We start from the raw sequence: 26911 nt of genomic DNA, 5'->3' as shown, positions 1-26911 counted from the left end.
GGAGGAATAATGCACATGTCAGATATAACAGTCAGTGCTATCATGTCAGATCCAGTTGACTAATCTTCATTGTTTTACTTGTTTGAAGCCTTTACATTCCAACATTCCTGAAAGCAACACTCAACTAAAATTAATTGTCTGAAGTCAAAATCTGAAGTGAGGCAAACATTCACAAACAAGAGAAAATCTGCAGATGTCCAAAATCCAAGCGACACACACAAAATGCTGGGGGAACGGAGCAGTCGACGTTTCGGGCCGAAACCCTTCGGCAGCAAACTTCCATTTATTGACACACAAAATGCTGCAGGAACTCAGCGGGTCAAGCAGTATCTTTCGAGCAAAATGGGCAGCCACCATTCCAGGCCAGATCCTTCATCTAGACTGGGTTAGTGTTAGTCTGGTCTCGACCCGAAACATCGACTGACCATTTCCCTTCATAGGACCTGCTGAATTCTTCCAGCATTTTATGTGTGTTGCTCCAGCTTCCAGAACCTGTAGTGTCTTGTGTCTCTCATTTATAAGTGGTTGTCATTTTGTGCAGTATGGTAACACTACATTTCATTATTTGATTGAGAAGCTTCTCTCTCATCCCTGAAAATGAGGTAAAATTACAGGTCCTTCAGCCTGACCTGTTTTTGCCAGAAATTTTGCTCCAAGGAAGTCTCCTTCCAGTCTAATCATCAGCATAACCCTCTGACCCCTCTTATTCATATGACTGACTGTCTTAAACAATGCAGAAACTGCTAGGGGAATAATGAGAGCCTGTCAGGTTTTCCTCTACATTTTCTTCTCCTGCTTGACACCTGCTCCACTCTACACCTCCTCCCAACAGTTGAACTGAATTTAGGAACCTACAATGCCTGGAGTCTTAACCTTTCATTAAGTGCTATTTCCATTTCCCCATCTCTATTAAACATTTCCACAAGTAATGATAGACAGAAAGATCGCTGGTTAAGCTGTTTTTGTGACCGCACAATGTTGTAGCAGGCAAAGAATTTCCTCCTCTTAATGAGGAGTTTTCTAAAGATGCAGTGTGAACAGATTTAACATGTCTGTACGTTCTTCAAATGTTTACTTTGCCTCAAAACAGCTCTCTTTAAAGTTAGGAAAGCGCTATTGCTCTCAATTTTTTGGCCAGATCATTACATCTCCTTAACTTGCAGGTCATGTTTTTTCACTAAGTCTCTTCAATAAATTTTTACCTCTGTATTTTCCTTCTAAAACTATCAGCGATTGACCAATAATTTAAATGGACCAGCCACATACAATCTGTGTTTTCTGGGTTTTCTGCGAAGAGTCACTCACTTCTTTGACTCCCCAAAGCCACAAGCTAGGAGTGCAATGGAACACCCTCCATAACACTTGTGATGTTGCACCTCATCTTCAACGCACCATGTCCACTACCTTAAATATTCACTCCATTCTTCTAGCAAGGCAACTTGCACCATTTACAAGATGCAATAACACAACCTGTCCAGAATCCTTTGGCAACGTCCTTGTTGACCTTGTTCCACTTCGAGGAACACAGGTAGCTGGCACATGGAAACTCTGTCAGCTGCATATTCCCTTCCAGCTTGTACACCAGCTCGACTTGAAAATATTTCACCCCTTCATGACTACTAACCAAAGTTTGGAAATCCCCTTCTAATAACACTCTGGGAATTCCCGCAGTTCTGATTGCACTGAAAGCAGCAATCTTTGAAAGACGGTCAGTGACGTGCAATCTGACTGGCAATGGTCACAGCCTGAGAGGAAAGAAATAAGGTTAAAAAAAAGAGGCCAAATTGCACTAAAACTTATACTGAAGCTTCAGGTCAAAACCCTGCATCGGGACTGCAAGTGGAGAGGGGTGATCGCCAATTTCAAGAGGAGAGGGCAAAGGTCAAGACAGGTGATTGGTGGACTGGGAAGGGGTGAAAGATGACAGGTGGGGCAGGGGACCAGTAGATGATAGAGGGAGGCAGGCAAAAAGGGATAGGTAGCTGGAGTGAGGTGGGCAGAGGGAGATAGACAGGAACAGAAAGGTTATCAGTGCTGGAGTCTGAATAAGTAAAGGAGGTGACAATGAGAATCACATCCAAACATGAGGAGGAAGAACCTATGAGTGAACACGCTGTGCAGTGGATGAATGGAACCTGGAAGGGGAGCCAACAAATATGCATGATGCAGAGCTGTGGGGGTGGAAAAATTGGGAGTTTGATTGGAAATGGAGGTGGACACACTGGAAGGAAGCATTAAGTAATCTTTCCCTTCAGCTGCTGTGTCTAACTCCATCCTTCCCTCCCCACATTTTGTACTGCCTATCTCCCCTCTCCTCTCTCAGTACTGATATAGGATTTGGACCATAAGATATAGGAGCAGAAGTAGGCCAATCGGCCCATCGAGTCTGCCCCACCATTCATTCATGGGCTGATCCAATTCTTCCAGTCATCCCCACTCCCCTGCCTTCTCCCCATACCCTTTGATGCCCTGGCTAGTCAAGAACCTATCTTTCTCTGCCTTAAATGCACCCAATTACTTGGCCTCCACAGCCGCTCGTGGCAACAAATTCCACGGATTTACCACCCTCTGACTAAAGTAATTTCTCCGCATCCCTGTTCTAAATAGACGTCCTTCAATCTTGAAGTCGTGCCCTCTTGTCCTAGACTCCCCTATCATGGGAAATAACTTTGCCATATCTAATCTGTTCAGGCCTTTTAACATTCAGAATGTTTCTATGAGATCCCCCCCTCATTCTCCTGAACTCCAGGGAATATAGCCCAAGAGCTGCCAGATGTTCCTCATACAGGAACTCTTTAATTCCTGAAATCATTCTTGTGAATTTTCTCTGAACCCTCTCCAATGTCAGTATATCCTTTCTAAAATAAGGAGCCCAAAACTGCACACAGTACTCGAAGTGTGGTCTCACGAGTGCCTTATAGAACCTCAACATCACATCCCTGCTCTGATATTTTATACCTCAAGAAATGAATGCCAACATTGCATTCACCTTCTTCTCCACCAACACAACCTGGAGGTTAACCTTTAGGGTATCCTGCACAAGGACTCCCAAGTCCCTTTGCATCTCTGCATTTTGAATTCTCTTCCCATCTAAATAATAGTCTGCCTGTTTATTTCTTCCACCAAAGTGCATGACCATACACTTTCCAACATTGTATTTCATTTGCCACTTCTTTGCCCATTCCCCTAAATGATCTAAGTCTCTCTGCAGACTTTCTGTTCCTCAACACTACCCACTCAACCACCTATCTTTGTATCATCAGCAAATTTAGCCACAAATCCATTAATTCCATAGTCCATATCATTGACATCCATTGTGAAAAGCAGTGGTCCCAACACTGACCCCTGTGGAACTCCACTGGTAACTGGCAGCCAGCCAGAATAGGATCCCTTTATTCCCACTCTCTGTTTTCTGCCAATCAGCCAGTGCTCCACCCATGTTAGTAACTTCCCTGTAATTCCATGGGCTCTTATCTTGATAAGTAGCCTCATGAGTGGCAGCTTATCCAAGGCCTTTTGGAACTCAAAGTACACTCCATCTACTGCATCTCCTTTCTCTACCCTGCTTGTAATTTCCTCAAAAAATTGCAGTAGGTTATTCAGGCAGGATTTTCCTTTCAGGAAACCATGCTGGCTTTGGCCTATCTTGTCATGTGCCTCCAGGTACTCCGTAATCTCATCCCTAACTATCGATTCCAACAACTTCCCAACCACTGATGTCAGGCTAACAGTTTCCTTTCTGCTGCCTCCCACCCTTCTTAAATAGCAGAGTAACATACAATACAAATAATACAAATACAAATACTTTATTGTCACCAAACAAGAGCGTACAATCATCACAGTGATATTTGTTTCTGCGCTTCGTGCTCCCTGAAGTACAAATCGAAGTAAACATAATAAAAATTTAAATTATAAATCATAATTAGAAAATAGAAAATGGAAAGTACGGTAGTGCAAGTCTGGTCCGGATATTTGGAAGGTACGGCCCAGATCCGGGTCAGGATCTGTTCAGCTGTCTTATCACAATCGGAAAGAAGCTGTTCCTAAATCTGGCCGTATGAATCTTCAAGCTCCTGAACCTTCTCCCGGAGGGAAGAGGGACAAAAAGTGTGTTGGCTGAGTGGGACTTATCCTTGAATATCCTGGCAGCACTGCTCTGACAGCGTGTGGTGTAAAGTGAGTCCAAGGATGGAAGATTGGTTTGTGTGATGTGCTGGGCTGGGTTCACGATCTTCTGCAATTGGCAATCATTGGCAATTTTCCAGTCATCCAGTACAATGCCAAAATCTACCAATTCATGAAAGATCATTGTTAATGCCTCTGCAATCTCTCCAGCTACTTCCTTCAGAACCAGAGGGTGCATTCCATCAGGTCCAGGAGATTTATCCACCCTCAGACCATTAAGCTTCCTGAGCACCTTCTCAGTCATAATTTTCACTGCACAAACTTCACATCCCTGACATTCTTGAATGTCTGGTATACTGCAGATGTCTTCCACTGTGAAGACTGATGCAAAATATGCGTTCAGTTCCTCTGCCGTCTCTGCATCTCTCGTTACAATATCTCCAGTGTCATTTTCTGTTGGTCCTATATCTACCCTTGACCTCCTTTACCTTTTATATTCTTAAAAAAGCTTAAAAAAGCTTTTTTGATATTACTTGCCAGCTTCCTTTCATAATTCATCTTTTCCTTCCTAATGACCTTCTTAGGTTCCTTCTGCAAGTTTTTAAAAGCTTCACAATCCTTTATCTTCCCACTAGCTCTGGCTTCCTTGCATGCCCTCTCTTTTGCTTTTACTTTGACCCTGACTTCACTTGTCAGCCACAGTAGTGTCCTTCTTCCATTTGAAAATTTCTTCTTATTTGGAATATATCTGTCTTGCACTTCTCTCATTTTTCGCAGGAACTCCAGCCATTACTGCTCTGCTGTCCTTCTGCTAGTGTCCCTTTCCAGTCAACTTTGGCCAGTTCCCCTCTCATGCCATTGTAATTTCTTTTATTCCACTGAAATACCAACACATTGGAATTTAGTTTTCCCTTCTCAAATTTCAAAGTGAACTCGATCATATTGTGATCCCTGTTCCCTAAGTGTTCCTTAACCTCAAGCTTTCTTATCACCTCCAGATCATTGCACAACACCCAATCCAGCACAGCCAATCCCCTCGTGAGCTAAACAACAAGCTGTTCTAAAAAGCCATCCCTTAGACATTCTACAAATTCTCTCTCTTGAGGTCCACTACTGGCCTGGTTTTCCCAATCCACTTTCATGTTAAAATCCCCAACGATTATCATGGCATTGCCTTTCTGACACACCTTTTCTGTTTCCTGCTGTAATTTGTAATCCACATCCCTGTTGCTGCTTGGAGGCCTGTATACAACTCCCATTTAACTTTACCATTTCTTAACTCAACACATAGAGACTCTACACCTTCTGATCCTATGTCATCCCTTACTAATGATTTAATATTATTTCTTATACACAGGGCCACACCACCCCCACTGCCTACTAACCTATCTTTTCGATACACCATATATCCTTGGATGTTCAGCTCCCAATGGCAGCCATCCCTAAGCCACAACGTCATACTTGCCAATCTGTAGCTGAATTTCAAGATGGTCCATTTTATTTCATATGCTGCATGCATTCAAATATTACACTTTCAGGTCAGTATTTGTTGATTTCTGTTTTAACTGCACCACGCCTCTATTGCCCTGTAACTCATCCCACTGGCTGTGATTATGCCTCATCTCCTGCTTGTCCTTTCTATCATCTCTGTTGCATGCTATCTTTGATTTACTTCTGTTTTCCCCTTCCTCAGCCCTATCACCCCGGTTCCCATCACCCTGCCAAATTAGTTTAAACCCTCTCTAACAGCTCTATTAAATGTGCCCGCTAGGATATTGGACCCCTTTGGGTTCAGGTGTAACCCGTCCTTTTTGGACAGGTTGTACCTCCCCCAGAAGAGTCCCCAATGATCCAGGAATCTGAAGCCCTGCCCCCTACACCAGTCTCCCAGCCATGCATTAATATGCCTGATCATGCTATTCTTGCACTCGTTAGCATGTGGCACAGGCAGCAATCCTGAGATTACTACTCTGGAGGTCCTGCTTTTCAGCTTCCTACCCAACTCCCTGAATTCTCTCTTCAGGACCTCCTCCCTTTTTCTACCTATGTCATTGTTACCAATGTGTACCAAGACTTCTGGCTGTTCACCCTCTCCCTTCAGAATACTCTGCACCCGATCCGAGACATCCCGTACCCTGGCACCTGGGAGGCAACACACCATGTGGGTATCTCTATCAGGCTGGCAGAACCTCCTGTCTGTTACCCTCACTATGGAATCCCCTATGACTACCACATTCCTCATCTTCCTCTTTCCCTTCTGCACCACGGAACCAGACTCCGTGCTAGAGTGATCACCGTGGTCATCCTCTGTCAGGTCAAAATATCCACAATTCCTCCCCAAAACCCTGAACAGATGTTGATTGATCAACAGAGTTCCTCCAGTAGATGATGTGTTTCTACAAATGCATTAGTTTTCTGATTGTTGTCGGAACTACATTCTAGGTCTTCATTCATTCTTCTAGGTTAGCATTCAGCCAGTGGTTTCCAGAAATCTAAAATTCTCTATCTATGCTCCAGTAAAGTGACTTGGCTCAGGTGGCACTAACTAGGCAATGTCTCTTGTCCTACTTGTTAACTGCACCAATTTTTAATGTTACTAGTGGTTGGAGAAGAGGGAAGTCCTCGCCTATCCTTTTCTATGGTTCATCGCATGAGACTAACGGGACTAATGGGAGACTGCTTCGCCGAGAATCTTCATTCCGTTCGCCACAAAAGGCGGGATCTCTCGGTGGCCACCCATTCCAATTCTACTTCCCATTCCCATTCCAACATGTTAGTCCATGGCCTCCTCTACTACCACGATGAGGCTACACTCAGGTTGGAGAAGCAACACCTTATATTCCGTCCGGGTAGCCTCCAACCTGATGGCATAAACATCAATTTCTCAAACTTCTAGTGATTTCCCCTTCTCCTTCACCATTCCCTATTCCCATTTCCCTCTCTCACCTTATCTCCTCACCAGCCCATCACCTCCCTCTGGTGTCCCTCCCCCTTTTCTTTCTTCCATGGCCTTCTGTCCTCTCCTCTCAGATTCCCTCTTCTCCAGCCCTGTATCTCTTTCACCAATCGATCTCCCAGCTCTTTACTTTATCCCTCCCCTCTCCCGGTTTCACCTCTCACCTGCCACCTCGTATTTCTCCCTCCCCTTCCCCCACCTTCTTATTGTGATTTCTCCCCTTCCTTTCCAGTCCTGATGAACGGTCTTGGCCCAAAACGTCGACTCTTTACTCTTTTCCACAGATGCTGCTTGGCCTGCTGAGTTCCTCCAGCTTTGTGTGTGTTGCTTCTGATTTCCAGCATCTGCAGTTTTTCCTCCTGTTTGTTTCTAATAGGATAATGTTGCCTGGCAGGAACCCTTGGCAGTTCCCTAGCTCTCCCTTCCAAACCTCCGTTATCTTTTGAGATCAAGCTTGGAGTTTGGAATAGCCCAATCCTACTGGAACATCAATTCAAAATGTTTATCCATATTAAAATATTGAAATAAAGAAAACCTACTTAATAACTATAAATTAAGTACTTCTACATAGTTGGAAGTACATCTAACTGGAACAATGACACAGGAGGCTATATGGAAACTATAATACAGTATGATCACTTTAATCCAATAATTTACCTTTCCTGCAGAAAATCACCTGGAAGTTTTTCAGAATTTATAAAGTTAAAGATTGGCTTTATTTGTCACATGTACATTGAAACATTGAAAGATAGAGTGGAATGTTTTGTTTTGCATCAACAATCAACACACTCCAAGGATGTGCTGGGGCGACCTGCAAGTATCACGCCAACATAGCATGCCCACACCTTACTAACCCTTTACTAACCTGAATGTTGGAGGAAACTGGAGCACCTGGAGGAAACGTATGTGGACACGGGGAGAACGTACAAACCTTTCAACACTTCTGGTGATAATCTCAATTTCTGTCACAGGCAACCATATTAAACCTACCTTCTGTTGGCTCACTCTGATTTGTTTTCTCTGTTCTCCCCAACATCGCACCCCCCCCCCCCCCGCCATTTCTTTGCCCTAGGTACCTTTTAACAATACTGTCTTTTGTTGACAGCTTTATCTCAGGGGAATTCCACTGCAGCAGCTGAGGCACAGGAAATAAAGCTGAACATCTGCCGACTTAATCAGGAGGTAAAGTATGTGGGGAAACTCTCAAGTAATTCATGTTATATCAGGACTGAGCTGCCATTGGAAGCAGGCTATTCAGAGTTCCAACATTGATATCCTGGTCATAACAAGAGGTACAGCATGGACAGAAGCAATGTGTTGGGAACTTGTCTTCTGATTACTCCCTCATCATCTAGGTACTGCATGAAATCTGAACGCACTTCATCTCCTTGTGGCATAATATTAGGGAACACTCATTGAGGAATTGTTGCAATTACTGAAATTATCAGTAATCTTGGGAAACTGCTGACTGGATAGTTTTCATTGTCACAAGCAATTCCCGGATTGCCATTCAGAGCTGTAGCAGTAAACACTGTGTGGGAAGCGTCTTGCAGCTTCTGCCTGAAGCATTGTTAGTTCCTCCTGTCCATCTTGCACCTGCTAGCTTGAGGGTTTGGTAGCACGGAGGCAAAGTTACTGCACCAGCATGCAGAGATCTAGTCATAATAAGACATGAGTTCAAATCCCACTGTGACAGCTGGAGAGTTTAAAATCAAGTAATAAAATAAACCCAGGATTAAAAAAAAGTCGTCTCCATGGTGACCAAGAAACAGCCAGCTTGTTGTTAGTAGTCTATTTTGTTATAGTCATAGAACACTACAGCACAGAAACAGGCCCTTCAGCCCATCTAGTCCATGCCAAACCCCATCGACCTGAACTCGGTCCATAGGCCTCCATACCCCACCCATCCATGTACCAATCCAAATTTATCTTAAATGTTGAAATTGAACCTGCATCCGTCACTTCCACTGGCAGCTCATTCCACACTCCCATCACCTTCAGAGTGAAGAAGTTCCCCCTTGTGTTCCCCTTAAACATTTCACCTTTCACCCTTAACCCATGACCTCCAGTTCTAGTGGAAAAAAGCCTGCTTGCATTTACCCTATCTATACCCCTCATAATGTGTATACCACTATCAAATCTCCCCTCAATCTTTCATATTTTAGGGGATAAAGTCCTAACCTGTTCAATTTTTCCCTATAACTCAGGTCCTCAAGACACAGCAATATCCTTATAAATTTTTTCTGCATTCTTTCAATCTTATTTACATCTTTCCTGTTAGGTTGGTGACCAAAACTGCACACAATACTCCAAATTAAGCTTCACCAATGTCTTATACAATTTCAACATAACATCTCAACTCCTGTACTCACTATGTTGATTTATGATGTGCCAAAAGCTTTCTTTTATGACTCTATCTACCTGTGACACCATTTTCAAGGAACTATGGATCTGTATTCCCAGATCCCTCTGTTCTACCCCACTCCTCAGTGTCCTACCACTTACTATATAAGACCTACTCTGGTTGGGTTTTCCAAAGTGTAATTAATGTCTGCATTAAATTCCATCCGCCACTTTTGAGCCCATTTTTCCAGCTGGTCCAGATCCTTTGATAGTCTTCCTCGCTGTCCACTACCATTCCCCAGACTCGGTGTCATCCACAAATTTGTTGATCTAGTTAATCACATTATCATCCAGATCATTGATATAGGTGACAAACAACAATGGACCCAGCACCAATCCCTGTGGCACATGACTAGCAACAGACCTCTACCATCTACTACCACTCTCTGGCTTCTCTCGTGAAGCTAATATCTAATCCAACTTATCCAATTTACCTCATCTTCAATGCCAAACGAGTGAATCTTCTTGAACAATTTCCCATGTGGGACCTTGTTAAAGGCCTTGCTGAAGTCCATGAAGACAACATCCACTGCCTTGCCTTCATCTACATTCTTGGTAACTTCCTCAAAAAACACTATAGGATTCGTTCGACACGACCTACCAAGCATGAAGCCATATTGACTATCCCTAATTAGTCCATGTCTATCCAAATACTCAAATATCTGGTACCTTAGAACACCTTCCAATAACTTGCCCACTACTGATGTCAGGCTCACTGGCCTACAATTTTCTAGCTTATTCTTAGAGCCTTTCTTAAACAACGGAGCATTACAAGCTATCCTCAAATCCTCCAGTACCTCACCATGGCTAAAGATGTTTTAAATATCTCTGCTAGCTCTCGTGCAATTTCTGCACTTACCTCACACGGGGTCTGAAGGAACACCTTGTCAGGCCATGAGAGTTTTTACACCCTAATTTTCCTGAAGACAGCAAACACCTCCTCCTCTGAAATCTGTTTAGGGTCCATGACCTCTCTGCTGCTTTGCCTCACTAAGAGAGACTCTGTGTCTGTCTCACAAGTAAATACAGATACAAAAAACATCCATTTAAGATCTCCCCCATCTCTTTTGGCTCCACACATAGATTACCATTCTAATCTATCAGAGGACCAGTTTTGTCCCCTGCAACCCTATCCTCTTAATATATCTGTAGAATCCCTTAGGATACTCCTTCGCCTTGTCTGCTAGAGCAATCTCGTGTCTTCTTTTAGGCCCTCCTGATTTCTTTCTTCAGTGTATCTTGCATTTCTTACACTCCTCAAGTACCTCACTTGTTCCTACCTGCCTATACCTGCTATGCATTTCCTTCCTTTTGTTAACCAGGGCCTCAATATCACCTGAAAACCAATATTCCCTCAACCTGTTACCCTTGCCTTTTATTCTGACAGGAACATACAAACTCTGTACTCTCAAAACTTTCACTTTTGAAGGGCTCTCATTTACTAAGCACTCTTTTGCCAGAAAACAGCCTGTCCCAATCAACACTTGCCAGATCATTTCCGATACCATCAAAATTGGACTTCCTCCAATTTAGAATCTCAATTTGAGGACTAGACCTATTCTTTTCCATAATTACCTTGAAACTAATGGCATTATGATCATTAGATCCAAAGTGTTCCCTTACACAAACTTCCATCACCTGCCCTGTCTGATTCCCTAATAGGAGATCTAGTATCACAGACTCTCTGGTTGGGATTTCTATGTATTGATTAAGGAAACTTTACTGAACACATTTGACAAACTCTTTCCATCCAGCCCTTTTAAAATATGGGATTCCCAGTCAATATGTGGAAAGTTAAAATCACCGATTATTACAAACTTATGTTTCTTGCAACAGTCTGCAATCTCTCTACAAATTTGCTCCTCTAAATCCGGTGCACTGTTGGGTGGTCTATAATATAATAACTTTGTCATACCTTTCTTATTCTTCAGTTCTACCCATAAAGCCCCACTGGACAAGCTCTCAGTCTGGACAGACTAGACAGAGCACTGCCGTGACATTTTCCCTGACTAGTGATGACACCCCTCCTCCTTTAATCCCTTCTGCTCTATCACATTTAAAATAACGGAACCCTGGAATGTTGAGCTGCCAGTCCTGCCTCTCATGGAACCAAGTCTCAGTAATGGCTACAATATTATAATTCCAGGTGCTGATCCATGCTCTAAGCTTTTCCTACAATACTCCTTGCATTGAAATATGCACAGCTCACAACATTAGTCCCACCATGCTCAAGCTTTCGATTTCTGACTTTGTATGTAGATTTAACAGCATCTTTCTCCACAGTCTCTCCACTATCTGTTCTGGCACTCTGGTTCCCATTCCCCTGCAACCCTAGTTTACCCCGTCCCGTGTGCAGCACCAGAAACCCTTCCCACAAGGATATTAGTCCCCCTCCAGTTCAGGTGCAAACCTTCTCTTTTGTTCAGGCCCCACCTTCCCTGGGAGAGAACCCGATGATCCAAAAATCTGAAGCTCTCCCTCCTACACTATCTCCTTAGCCACGTGCTAAGCTGTATGATCTTCCTACTTCTGCCCTCACTATCATATGGCACAGGTAGCAATCCTGAGATCACAACCCTGGAGGTCACGTCCTTTAACTTAGCACCTAACTCCCTGAACCCACTTTGCAGGACCTTGTCACCCTTCCTGCCCATGTCATTGGTACCGAAGTGGACCATGGCCTCTGGCTGTTCACCCTCCCACTTAAGAGTGCTGTGGATTTGATCTGAGATGTCCCAGACCATGGCACCCAGGAGGCAACATGTCATTTGTGAATCTCGCTCCCGTCCGCTGAACCTTTCTTTCTGTTCCCCTAACCAGTCCCCTATCATTACAGCTTGCTTCTTCTCCATTCTTCCCTTCAGAGCCACAGAGCCAGAGACCTGACCGCTGTGGCCTTCCTCTGCTAGGCCACTCCTCCAAACAGAATCCAAAGCAGTATGCCTGTTGCTGAGGGGAACAACCACACGGGTACTCTGCACTGACTACCTATCCCCTTTCCCCCTCATGACGATCACTAAGTTACCTGTGTCCTGCACTTCGGGTGTAACTACCTCCCTGTATGTCCTGTTCATCAACCGCTCAGCCACCCAAATGATCCAGAGTTTGTCCACTTCCAGCTCCAACTCCTTCACGTGGAGTGTTAGAAGCTGCAGCTGGATGCACTTCTCGCAGTTGTAGTTGTCAGGGACACTGGAGGTCTCCCTGCCTTCCCACATCCTGCAAGAGGAGCATTTCACTATCCTGCCTGACATCCCCACTGCTTCAAGTGTGCAGTAAGAAAGAAACAAAAAAAAGAAAAAAATTTACCTACCTCCTATGCCTCTCCTCACTGAAGCTTCAATGAGCTAAAGACCCAACTCCCAACTATACCCTGGCCACTGTCACAATGGCCGCTCCGCCTAAACCGAACTTCTCTTTATTGGACCTTGCCAAGTGCCTGATTATGCACAACTCAATGTCTCCTCTGGAACAGTGGCATGCTAAATGTGCTGACTGCCCCTGCTCGCTTCTTTTGAACTCTCTCTCTCCCTCTGTGCAATCCAATGTCTCCTCAGGGACTGTGGAGCACCAAAAAGTGCCAACTTTCATTAACATCCTTTAAGAAAGAAAATTTACCATGTTACCCAAGCTGGTCACATGTGACTCTGGACTCATTAATCTAGCTAGTACCTTCTGGCATAGGCTTCTGAGGTCAGGTAGGGGTGAAGCGTAAATACCTGCTTACCAGTCCCATCACAATCCTATAAGCAAATGTTTAAAAAAAACTTATGAATTGACTGCATTTTATAACAGTTTATAAGCCCTTCATTAACGTGTATCATGTGACCAGATGAAGGGTCTTGGCCCAAGATGTCGACTCTTTATTCCTCTCCATAGATGCAGCCTGGGTTCCTCCAACATTTTGTGTGTGTTGCTTTGGATTTCCAGCAGCTGCTCTAAGGGGCACGCTGTCCACTGACAGCTCATGCATGGAAGCCGTAAAGACCCATGTTTAATTTCTGAAGTTGCTGGCAATTATGGGCATACTGAGAAGTGGACAGATGGATTTGACCATCATGGATCACTGATGGATTCCTGTACAGAGCTGCATCGTGAAACACCAAACCCATTAAGAATAAAAACATACAATCATAGGAATAGAAACAAAAGCCAGTGCACCCATCATGTTTCCTCTGTCTTGCAATCAGATTCTGGATGAGCTTTTACCTCAGTGCCACTGTCCTGCACTAATCACACATGCCTTGATTCCCTTAATGTCTCTTTCTTGCCATACACTCAGCAACCAAGTCTCCACAATCTCTGGGTGAAGAAATTTCTTCTCGCCTCTTTCCTGACAGGCCCGTCCTTTATTTTGAGACTGGGACTCTCTTGTTCGGAATTCCTGCATCAAGACAAATAGTCTCTTTGCATCAAAGTCTGTTAATAATTATAAATATTCCAATGAAACACAAGTCAATACAATTTAGCCTGACAAAACCCCTCAGCTTGGGAATCAATGTGATAAAGCTCCACTGCATTAAGTATAATGCTCCTTAGGGAGGCAGACCAGCCACGTCCGCAATAATCTATGTGTGATCTTACATTTGAAGCAAACCACCTTTTTTTGCGAGAGAGCCTTTGCCTTTCCAAATACTTGCTGAAACTCAACAAATTGTGTACAAAGACACCCAAGTCCTTCTGAACACCAACACCTTTCAACCTCACTATTTTCCTACTTTAAGATTTTCTAATGCAGTGAAACATTTTGGATTTTTTTTTATATCTTATCTAATTTAGAATAGGAACAGGTTCATCAGTGTTATCTTCCTTGGTTAACCAGACAAAATGTAGGGATAAATTACTTTTGGAGGAAAAGGGAAGAAATTGCACTGTTCAACTGGGGAATAATCAGCTTTTTATTATACTGTAATATCTATTCACATAAAACAATCAAACAGTCATGATTCACCTAAACTTGGATTTCATACTCACTAGCTGATAAAGAATCTCCCTTGGTCCAGTCCCTTCCCACCTACATCCGCAATACTTCTCACACTCTCAATCTCCTCAACAACTTTCAATTCCCTGGCCGTGACCTCCTCATTTTCACCATGGATGTTCAGTCCCTATACACTTCTATCCTCCATCAAGAAGGCCTCAAAGCTCTCCGCTTCTTTCTCAATGAGAGAACCAACCAGTTCCCCTCCACCATCACCCTCCTCCATCTAGCAGATCTGGTCCTCACCCTCAGCAAATTTTCCTTTGGTTCCTCCCAATTTCTCCAGACGCGAGGGGTAGCCATGGGCACTCGCATGGGCTCGAGCTGTGCCTGCCTTTTTGTTGGCTATGTAGAACAGTCCATGTTCCAAGCCTGCCCCAGTAATGCTGCCCAGCCTTTTCTCCGCTACATGCACCCATGCTGAGCTCATCAACTTAACCAACTTTGCTTCTAACTTCCACCCTGCCCTTAAATTCACTTGGCCCATTTCTGACACCTCCCTCTCTGGAGGCAAAGTGTCAACCGACATCTTTTATAAACCTACCAATTCCCATGGTTATATTGACTATACCTCTTCCTACACTGTCTCCTGTAAAATTGATACATAGTTCACTCATAAATGATAATAGTTCCCTCATCTACGCCTCACCTGTTCCCAGGATATGGCTTTCCTTTCCAGGGCATCAGGGATGTCCTCTTTCTTCAAAGAATAGGGTTTCCCTCCCTCCACTATTAATGCCGCCCCCACCCACATCTCATCCATTTCCTGAATGTCCACACTCACCTTATCTTCCCACCACCTTAATAGTGATAGAGTTCCTTTTGTTCTTACCTACCACCCCATGAGCCTCCACATCTAACACATCATCCTCCACAACCTCCGCCATCTCCAAAGGGATCCTACCAGGAAACTAATCTTTACATGCCCACCACCCCACCCCCCCCAACTTTTCACAGGGATTGCTCCCTCTGTGATTCCCTTGTCCATTCGTCCCTCCCACTAATCTGCACCTGCCCATTAACTTCCTCCCTCACTTCCATTCAGGGTCCTAAACAACTGTCTGTTGTGTCCGGCGCTCCTGATGCAGCCTCCTCTCCGTTGGTAACACCCATCATAAGATGGGGAACTGCTTCATCAAGCATCTCCACTCCCATCACCAAAGCAGAACTTCCTGGTGGCCAAACGTTTTAATTACGATTCCCATTCCCACTCTGACATGTCAGTCCATTGCCTCCTCTTGTACCAGATGAGACCACAATCAGAACAGAGGAACAATGCCTTATATTCTGTCTGGGTAGCCCCCAACCTAATGACATGAATATCAATTTCTTCTTCTGGTAAAAAAATATTTTTCCCTCCCTCTTTCCTCTTCTTGTATTCACCACTTTGACCTCTTACCTCTCCTCACCTGCCTATCACCTCGCCCTGGTGCCCCTCCTCCTTCCCTTTCTCCTATGGTCCACTCTCCTCTCCTAGCAGATTCCTTCCGCTCCAGCCCTTTATCTTTCCCACCCACCTGGCTCCACCCATCACCTTCCAGCTCTCCTCATTCCTCTCCCCCCACTTTTTTTTATTCTGGTATCCTCCCCCTCTCCCCCTTCCTTTTCAGCTCCAAAGAAGGGTCTCGGCCCGAAACATCGACTGTTTATTCATTTCCATAGGTGCTGCCTGACCTGCTGAGTTCCTCCAGCATTTTGTGTGTGTTGCAAAGAATAACTAAAACCCCTTCACTTTCCAGAGCTTAATCACTGTAAGGTTCATCAAAAAGTCAGAAAGAATATTTTTCTCACCAATGTACTGTTACGTACCCCGTAACTGGGTCACTTACCAGCAAAGATAGAGAGGTCCGTTGAAGTCTGATGGTACTATTTTTAACAGTATTTATTGATAAAAATACACAAAATAATATCAAGGCAAACTTACAGATAATATACGTTGTCAATACTAAATCTAAAAGCGCGGGTCTAATAGTAATCAATAAGAAATAGCTCTGTCGTTGTCTAGGGGATAATGTATTGTCCGATGGAAATATAAAAGTCACTCAGTTCATTCAAGCTGCAGCTTTTGGGTTGGAGAGAAAGACGGGTTAAAACTTGCCCATTCCTTTTATGATGTCAATCCTTCGAGAGTCGTTGGGAGTTGATTTCCCCGTTGTTAGCTAAAAACCGTTCTGCCGTGGTACAGGGCCCACCGATTCCGGGGCAAACGGAAAAGGACACATGTGGCCTTCCACGGGGTTTTGCTATTACGGGATCGTTAGCGTTCCTTCTGGTGCATCTGAGGGGCTGTTCCCACAGACCCTCTTTTTATCCTGACTCACAGGGTCTCAGGTGTCAATCAGGTTGGGGATGATGCAAACCCTCCACCAACCTCCTCCTTGGTTCATTGCCTGGGGCTTTGATGCATAGTACAGGATGCAATACACAAGTCCGTCTCCAAGAGACAATAGCCGGTATCAATGGGTCCGCCTTTCGGAGGCCAGGACACAGTCCAACCCTTTTGTGGATTCTGCATGTCTTTCTCTCATTTCCTGGGTCTCCTGAACTGACTTAATAGTGATCTTGTAATTCTCACAAAGGAGCGGGCTACCCCGCACCCTTCGGCCCCTCAGAGCTGTGGCACATTCGTAACAGTACAATTAATTTACATAATTTATATAGCATAGGCTTTTCTTTGTTCCAAAGGTTAAATACTATCTTTATTTACAATATGCACATTGAAACATACAGTGAAATGTGTCATTTGTGTCTGATTGTGTGCAATAGCATAATGCTGACCACTATGCTACCATGTTGCCCACATCGTTCTCTACTGTTGATCTTCCCAATATATAAATAAAACACAATTTAACACAGTTCCTTCTCTTCATACTCCAGATAAGGTTTTTCCAAAACTAGAAATTAGTTTTAGTTTTAAAATAAAGCCATTACAATTGATGGCATGTATATAAACACAAAAAAACCATATAAAACAAGAGCTCTAACCAGGGAAAACTAAGGAACATTAGAAGAAAAATACTGCCTATGTTGGAAATACAACAAAAACTGAAAATGGAGAAGCACTCAGCAGGTCAGGTAGCATCAGTGGGAGAGAGCTTTGAGATCTTGTGGTGAATTATTCCAGACCTTAGTCAGTACACTACACCCTTGGTCTGAAATTCTGAAGCAGACTACATTGCACCTAAGTACATATCTACTACTACTTATTGGGAAATAAATCCCTAGGCAGATTATTTTTCCAGCAACAAGAACCAAAGTGTGTGCACCAGCAGTTTCCTATATATTCCTATCCTTTAAGTCAAGAGTTCTGACATCAAATACATAACACAGCCAAACCACATTACAATTCTGAAGGAGGGCTGAATTGTCAGTGGTGTCATCCTTCAGAAGAGAAAAGGAACTGACACACCTGGTTAAATAGATATTTGAGAAAGATCCTATAATGCAATTTAATAAAATGTGGACAGTTTTACTCCTCCGCCATCACTCCCTTTTACCATTCTCATCGGTATTTTTGTGTTCTGCATACGTCACTCTGCAATAGCGTGTCAAAGCAGAAGATGTTCAAAACACTCCACACAGCAGCAGACATCCATGAAGGGGAAATGCAGTTAATGTTTCAAATCAATAATCTTTTGTTAGTACGTTCTTGGTTGGTTGATTTGTTAAGGCAGAGGTTTGGTCCAGAACAATTTCTTTGTTTTGAACCATGCATGATTGGAGAAAAATTAATTTCATTAGAGTGCAAATATAAAAGTTGGTTTCATTTTCCAACATATTTTTTATATAATGTCTTCTTACTAATTTACTCCTGAAGGCATTGACTCCTAACTGGATACAGTTCCACAGGAACTAATTGAGCTCTACTACCTTATTCAGGTATGTTTGAGCACATATTGTGAACGTCACCCGGCTCCTCTTTGATTCGTTTATTGGATGTGGGATTCTCTGGCTGGGCCAACACTTACTTCCCATCCTAAATTAACATTGAGTTGCTTGTTGAGCCATTTCAGAAGTCAATTGAGAGTCAGTACATTACGCTATGGGTTTGGAGACACAGGGTGATAACAGTAAATTCTTTTCTCAAGAGAATACGAGAAATCTTGTGCGGCTTTAATGACAATCTAATGGTTATAAAATCATCAATAACTTTGAGTTCCAAATTTAATTTACTGAATTTAAATTTCCCAGCTGACAAGATGAGATTTGAAGTCATGTCTCAAGTTAGTAATGCAGCTCCTGGTTAATTGATCCACTGACATTACCACAGCGCTCCTGTTCTTCATTAAGTTACACCAGTAGGACAGTTACACAGTCATTGAGTCATGATGAGGACTGCCTGGTATTTTTTTGTTTCCTCAGAATTAAATTTGTGACATGTTCTTTTCATTTGTTTATTAAAATCTGCTAATATCACAAAGATCAATGATCAACCATTCTGTACGATATGCTTTGTCTACATGGTTTAGGTATGGCATTAGATTAATGAGCCTAAGTAACGGCGAAGGCTGTACTTCATCTTCCAGGATGCAGTGCAAAAAACTTCACTTGCATGGGTGGTTATTTTGCAAACTCCGACACAAGGCATTCAGCCAGCATTTGCCCCAGAGCGATGCTCATTCATGGCAATGTTAACAGGCAGATTGCCTCAAAGCAAAAAGAAGATGAACAGAACTTAATGAGTAAGATTGCTTGAGTGTCTGGTTTATTGCGCTAATTATATTTAACAATTTCACCCACACAGCAGAAAGAAGTCGAAAAGTTGACATTTTCCACTTGTTTGATGGCAGCTTCACATATGAAGTCCCATGGAGAAATCATTAGTACTGTTCACACAGCAGAGCATGCCATGGAAGATGCTTCAGAATTCTAGAAATATGAACTATTAGTTCAACATATGCCACTTTTTTGAGTAGGGAAGAGATTATTCACAGAAGTTTCTTAATGATTTTGGACAATATCTCTGCTGCCTACTTACACCAAATAAAAATTGAATTTATGTGAAGTAGCAGAAATATTGCAGATTTATTATCCTATTCCACTAATTTTCTGTTCTCCATTTCCAATGATGTTCATTTATTATTGAAAAACACTCCCACAAGTACTGTTCATCCTCACTAGGTCATTATAGAGCAGGGGTGTGGTCAGCCTATTATAATTGAACCTGGTGCCAAATTGTGCTGCAGTTTCTAATTCTTCCACATTGTTCTGATGAAAAGCAAGAAGATGAAGAAAACAAACTTAAATCAGTTGATATGGTGGCTTATCATCATCTATATTTTGAATTTATTGTGCATTTTATTGTATTTGTGCAACACCATCTGTGGCACATTGTTTAAGCCTATAATTGTATAATCCAAAATCTAGACATGTTAATACTTCATACCTATTGTATAAATAGGTACTACTTTGTGGTAAATTAATTTAGTATTGTCTTTTTATCATTTATCAGCTTTGTTTTTTTGTTAAATGTGGATCTACATTATAATTTCTACAATAACTACTTGAAATAAATACAACAGAACCATTCAGCTGACAAGAACATGACTTGTTTATTTATTTGCAGATGAATAATCTAAATCAGGAGGTATCTCATCTCGCCAAGGAGCTTCATCATATGATGCACCTTCTTCAAAGGCAAATGTCTGCTCAGCAGTACACACCTGCAATGGCCTACGCACCATATGGTGTCTCCATGGCTTCTTCTTCATCTCCTTCTACTGATAGCAGTGGGAATGAGTGGCAACCAAGATGCTCACATTCTTTACAGCAGTCTACTCTTCGTGTGCAGTCTGGACCATTTCCTATGGCTCAGCTCAGCCGAAGCACAGAGGTTCCCAGCTCATGGAATTACAACAGCCATTCAGCTGCATGCTATCCTGGAAGCTCTGTGAGGGCAACAGTGTCATGCCAAAGGACAGCAGATGTGGAGCTTCATCCAGTGCTGGACTGCTTCCATGCAGTCTCAAGTCCGGTGGCATCCTTTCATTATCAGGTGACTGTGGGAGATCAAAGAGAGAGCCCAGTGACTCTCACAGACATAAATCGAAATCTTACTCAGTCAGTTGCTGCCTCTCCAAACGTTGCTCGGCCAGTCTCGCTGCCAGTGAGCAGTGGCTCCAAACCTGGACGACAAACACCAGTCTCACAAAAGCCCACTTTTTCAACATCACCAAGCCCTTGTCACTCTCTCTGTCTTCCTTCAAGTTCACACAACTCTCCTCTGATCACTGCAAGTCCAGGTCGATCCGTACCGAGAACTTCAGGTGCCATGCAACCCACAGAGAACTCTTCGCATGCTGTCACAATCTCTCCCTCTACCAGCCCACTTATTTCTATCATTCCAATGCCTTGCCAGTCTGAAAATGTCTCTCTAAATGTTGGCCAGTCCTTCTCAGTGATTCCCAATCCCAATCACAACATTTTTGGTTCACCAAGCTCCAATCAGTGTTTTCCCACTTCCACAGTTACTGGCTTGAGCTCTATGGAGGATCTGATGGATATGAACTCGGGAGGTACAAACGATGAATGTATATCTTGAGGTCAAGTAGTTTCGGAATTGATTCAGGGACTCTGAGAATACATTGCAAAGGAGCCATATGCTCTGGAGGAAATTTCCTTAATCTTGTGTTACTCATATCTGTTGAGCAAATGACATGTTTAGGGAAATGAGTTTTAAACTGATTATTTGGGCTCACAAGTTGTTGAGTTTCATGGCTGGCTATCCTTGGGCATGAAGTAATTTATATTGGGTTGCATTCACCAAGATACAATTCAAAGGTAATGAATGACAGGAACAGAGAATCAGGAGTATCAAACTGCAAATCAATTTGCCCTTTCCTAGTCCGATGTAATAGAACACAATGTTAGGCTATTGACAAGAGTAATTTGCATTTGAATAAGGAAGCATTTTGCAGAGATAATGTTGCAACAACCTGAGAAATTAGTTTAATTTACAGTGGAGGTTCACAGAAGAAGGATTTAACTTCTTCTGATCTTGAACAATATCTAGAATCAGAAATATCTGAAGAAAAACTATTTGATTTGACAAAAAAGAAAGGCACTTGAAGGTGAACTGGTGCCACAGGACAGGAAAACTGTAGCTATGAAGAAAGGTTGGATAAAGTTGTGCTTTCTTTGGAACAGAGTGGGCTGAAGAGAGACTATAAATAAACTGTATAAAATTCTGAGTGGTCTACAGTATAGACTAAATAGGGAGGACTGACTTCCATTTAGCATAGTTATCGAAAAATGAGACTGCAATTGGTAGAAGGATGAGAGGGGAATTGGGAAAAGCATTTTTCACCCTAAAGGTGAATGGCCTGAGAAAGCAACTGTGACTGAAATCCTTGAAGAGACCTCACCTATAGGGCTAATAACCAAATGCTAAGAAGTGGATTTACACCGGGTGGCTGTTTTTGACCAACACTGACATGAGGTGCTGAATGGCCTTGTTCTGCTTTGTAAGTTTTCCATCATTCTCAGAAACAATGCGTCACTGAGTGGCAGAACATTCCAACAGGGTAGCCAGGTGCTGTACCAAGAACACTCAGTAATCGAGAGTAGACCAGGGAGGATATGCCAGCCTAAACCACTCTTACCAGCTGATCATAGTCAGTAGAGAATTGAGACAGAGTATCTGCTTCTATTATTTTGAAAATTGTACAGGTTAGCCAGAGAAAAAAATATATATATATAGTGAGAGTTCCACATAACACCTTTCTGGAAGAGGTGAGCAGGCTAAAATCAGGAACATCTGAATCTCAGGGTTCGTGCGTTAGTTTATTTGAACCCATATGATAAATAAAACCTGGTTAATATATTTTCCATATCTAAACCTATATTCAGTTCATGTTGGTTGCTGGTTTCTGTATTGGCTGGCATTCAGACACAGCCAGCTACTACAGATAGATCAGCCAAACCTTACACATGCTGGTGAAGAAAGGAAGGACAAGTCCGACGACACCCGAGAACCCAAGGTGGGAAGGCCGAGGAGCGTCAGTATCTAGTTAATTTGAATATGTGGTAATCCAGAAACTCTGGCTTCACACATTGGCACATATGTACTATGGTCGGACTCCACCTCTAAACCAAAGGAATCACGTAACATTTTCTGTGTAGCCAGTCCAGAGAGCAATCAGGATACAACTACTCTGAAAAAATATTAAACACTGAAGAGGCAACAATGCAAAGCTTTCTTTCATGTTAAAGAAGACAATTGAATGTAAATTATGATGCATTTTTAAATGTACCCAGCGTGTTTTTTATGTGTTATATTCACCTTCCCATAAGTGCAAAGACCGAGGGATTCTTCCCTTCAGACTGCAGGGATGAACAGCACATTGTCTTAATGTCACCATTTTACTTGCATGTTAATATAGAGACAGCTGTCTTGTTAAACTTCTAACTATTGTATTCTACACAAGGTTATATTTCTACTCAACCCTTTGAAGTTCAACTTGTGTTTCTTGCTATAAGCAGAAAATTAAGAAGTCGACATTCTTATCTTGATAAATACATTTCCTTTGTGTTGGTAATTTCACATCTATATTAATTTACAATGAAAGCATTCTTGTTGTTATGAAGAAAGGAATTTTATTAATGCTGTCACACTGAAAAATAAAGTTTGTGCTCACTGGGTTAAAGGAGCTGACTTGTCATTAGAGTAATGTTTATAAGGAGGCTAAATTTCCAAAGAATGTCCATGTAATTGACGAGTGATTCTAGCGTAGTCAAAATGCTGGTTCTAGATCAGTGGTTCCCAAACTTTTTTGGGTTACCACCCTCTTGGCTCCCAGACCACATCCCCAATGCCCCCCCCCTTTCCCTTTCCAGCCACTACATAAAGACCATAAAGAATTTTGATTTACAACACATAGTGAAAGAAAATAGGAACTACAAATTCAAAGCAGTGACAAATAATTGCAAAATTATTCAAATCTATTTAAAGCTACAAATAAAATTGTTTCTATAATTACAGTAAAAGCAATTTTCATCAACAATTTTAGAGCATATATTAGTAGTCCAACTACTTCATTGCTTTTTCACCTTTCAATGAGACGGACGGGCTTGGTGCAGTGATATCAGCTTCTCAACATCAGGCTGAATGTCACTCAGAAGGAGTCTCAGATCCCCATGTTCGATAATTTGCACTCTGTTTCATTGCTTTGAAAGAAGTTTGGAGACTTCACTGAAACCGCGCTCCACTAAATATAATGTTGGAGAGGGAATAAAGAACATCTTGACCTTTTTCCATAGTGCAAGATAGCGTTCAGAGATTAATTTCTGCAACCAAAAGTCTTGATATGATTTTTTGAACCTTGGCTTCAGCTCAAAGTCATTTTGTAGCAAGATCAGTTCTTCTCTATCCTCCCTGTTAATTCTTCATTACAAATGTTCAGGAATGCATTTATTACCCAATCTGGGATTTGGATCAGGAGAAGATCCTGAAATCTCTCTGACATGTCTTTATGCTGTTCACCCAGATGGACACAGTATACTTGAAGACCATCATCTAGTATTTTTTTCTTTCACTTCCAAGTCAGAGAGGTTCAGAAATTGGAAAAGGTCATGACAGCCAATGCTGCACTTAAATAGGTTTAACGTAGACAGTAATATGGAGATAACTGATTTGACTTTGATAAGATTCATTGCCTTGCAATTGAAGATTGATTTCATTAAACTTTACAAATAATTTTGACAAATGAGCAATGTCATTCCTAATATTCTTGAGTTTGATTTATTTAGAGATAGAATGTGGAGTCAGCTCTTCCGACTCTTTGAGATGCACCACCCAGCAACCTTTGATTTAACCCTAACCTAATCATGGGACAATTTATAATGACCAATTAACCTTCTAATCTATACATCTTTGGACTGTGGGAGGAAACTGGAACACCCAGAGAAAACCCACACATTCCACAGGGAGAATGTATAAACACCCTACAGAGGATGCCAGGATTGAAATCCGAACTCCTCGAGCTGTAATAGCACACGCTGACCGCCATGCTACAGTTGATTATTGAATGAAACATTCAAAACTTCAAAGAATTTTACCACAGTTTCAAAAAGTGCACTAAAGCATTTCAGGCAGTTTCCTTTTGAGAGCCATCGGACTTTTGTGTGCAACAGCAAACATTCAAACTCTTCATTTTTCTCAATACAAAGTTCTCAAAAAAAGTCGAGAATTGAAGGCATGGGACTTGATTTTATTTAGCACTGAGATAACAGAATTGAATGATTTGTGCAGCTGATCACATGTTTTTTTTGTGGCAAGATATTGCCTGAGAATTACACAGGGAATGGTAAATCCTGTAGTTACAACTTGTTTCAAGAAAGTAATAACCCCATGGTGGCATCCTGTCATTGATGGTGCCCCATATGTGGCATAAGACCATAAGATAAAGGAAAAGAATTAGGCCATTTGGCCCATCGAGTCTGCTCCACCATTTCATCATGGCTGATCCATTTCCCTCTCAGCCCTAATCTCCTGCCTTCTCCCCGTAACCTTCATACTCTGACCAATCATGAATCTATCAACCTCTACCTTAAACTTAGAACACAAAACAGTACAGCACAGGAACAGGCCATTCGGCCCACAATGTTGTGCTGAACCAGCTAAAAGCAAATCAAAAGAACCCAAACACTAATCCCTCCTACCTACACCATGTCCACATCCCTCCATCTGCCTTACATCCATGTGCCTATCCAAACGTCTCTTAAAAGCCTCTGATATATTTGCCTCTCCCACAATGCCAGACAGAGCATTCCAGGCATCTCCAACTCTCTGAGGAAAAAACTTACCCCTCACGTCCCCCTTGAACCTAACCCCTCTCACCTTCAATGCATGCCCTCTGGTATTAGACATTTCAACCCTGGGAAACAGGTACTCTCCATCCATTCTATCCATGCCTCTCATAATCTTGTAAACCTCTATCAGATCTCTGCTCAGCCTCCGGCACTCCAGAAAAAGCAATCCAAGTTTATTGTATCTATCTATCTATCTATCTATTCAGGCTCTTGTGATAGCCTGTACCCTCTAAACCAGGCAGCATCCTGGTAAACCTCTTCCACACCCTCTCCAAAGCCTCAATGTCCTTCCTATAATGGGGCAACCAGAACTGTATGCAATACTCCAGAAGTGGCCTAAACAGAGTTTTATAAAGTTGCAACGTAACCTCCTGACTTTTGAACTCAATGCCTCAACTCATAAAAGCAAGCATTCTATAAGCCTTCGTAACCATCTTATCAACCTGTTCAGCCACTTTCAAGGGGTTATAAACTTAGATCCCAAGATCTCTCTGCTCAGCAACACTGTTAAGGATCTTGCCCTTAGTAGTATACTGTCTCCTTGCATTTGTCCTACCAAGGTGCAACACTCACATTTATCTGGGTTAAACTCCATCTGCCATTTCTTAGCCTATATTTGCAACTGATCAATATCACATTGTATTCTTTGCCAGTCTTCTACACTATCCACAATTCCACCAGTCTTAACATCATCCACAAATTTACCAACCCACCCACCTATAGTTTCATCCAAGTCATTTATATAATTCACAAACAACAGAGATCTTAGTGCAGATCCCTGCAGAATACCACTAATTACTGATCTTCAGCTCAAATTAGTCCCTTCAACCACTACTCTGTCCTCTAATGGCAAGCCATTTCTGAACCCAAACAGCCAATTTGCTGCGGACTCAATACATCTTAATCTTCTGGATTAGCCTCCCATGAGGGACTTTGTCAAACACCTTACTAAAATCCATGTAGGCAACATCCACTTCCCTAGACAACATCCACTTCCCTACCCTCATCAATCAAAAAACTCAATCAAGTTAGAGAGACACAGCCTTCTACTCACAAAGCCATACTGGCTCTCCCTCCCATGGGTTTCCAAATGCTCATATATCCCATCCCTAAGAATTTTCTCCAGTAATTTCCCCACAACTGACGTGAGACTCTCCGATCTATAGTTTCGAGAATTTTCCCTTGTTCCCTTTTTAAAATAGAAGTACAACATTTGCCATTTGCCGGTCCTCAGGGGCCTTGCCTGTGGCCAGAGAGGACACAAATATACTGGTCAAGGGCCCAACAATGTCATCTCTTGCCTCCTTCAATAACATGGAGTGAATCTCATCAGGGTCTGGGGACTTATTCATCTTAATACTTATAAAGAGGCCCAACACTTCCTCTTCCTTGACCTCTAAATGCCCTAAAGCATTTAAACATCCAGCAATAATCTCCTGGTCCTACATATATTTTTTCTTGGTAAATACTGAAGCAAAGTACTCAAGAAGTACCTCACTCACATTCTCTGCATCCAAGCAAATGTTCCCTCCTTTATCCTTGTGTGATCCCACCCTCTCCTTAGTTAACCTCTTGCTCTTGATATGTATAAAATGCCTTAGGAATTGCCTTGATCCCACTTGCCAAGGACTTTTCAT

The 26911-nt window shown here is 42.4% G+C and overlaps 1 protein-coding gene across 2 annotated transcripts in view; it reads left to right on the top strand.

Annotated features, from left to right (window-relative positions):
* kcnh4b (potassium voltage-gated channel, subfamily H (eag-related), member 4b) overlaps positions 1-23091 on the top strand; it is a 219771-nt gene extending 196680 nt beyond the window's left edge. For both annotated transcript variants that reach the window (XM_073071489.1, XM_073071488.1), the window contains 2 exons: positions 8187-8263; positions 20032-23091. In XM_073071489.1, coding sequence (XP_072927590.1) covers positions 8187-8263; positions 20032-21006 — 1052 coding nt within the window. In that variant the 3' untranslated portion in view covers positions 21007-23091. The remainder of the gene's footprint in view (positions 1-8186; positions 8264-20031) is intronic.
* The last annotated feature ends 3820 nt before the right edge of the window (positions 23092-26911 follow it).

The sequence above is a fragment of the Hemitrygon akajei genome, chromosome 18 (genome assembly GCF_048418815.1).
Source record: "Hemitrygon akajei chromosome 18, sHemAka1.3, whole genome shotgun sequence".
Lineage (NCBI taxonomy): Eukaryota > Metazoa > Chordata > Chondrichthyes > Myliobatiformes > Dasyatidae > Hemitrygon > Hemitrygon akajei.
The sequence above is the reverse complement of the archived record's forward strand: the minus strand, read 5'-3'. Positions and strand labels throughout refer to the sequence as shown.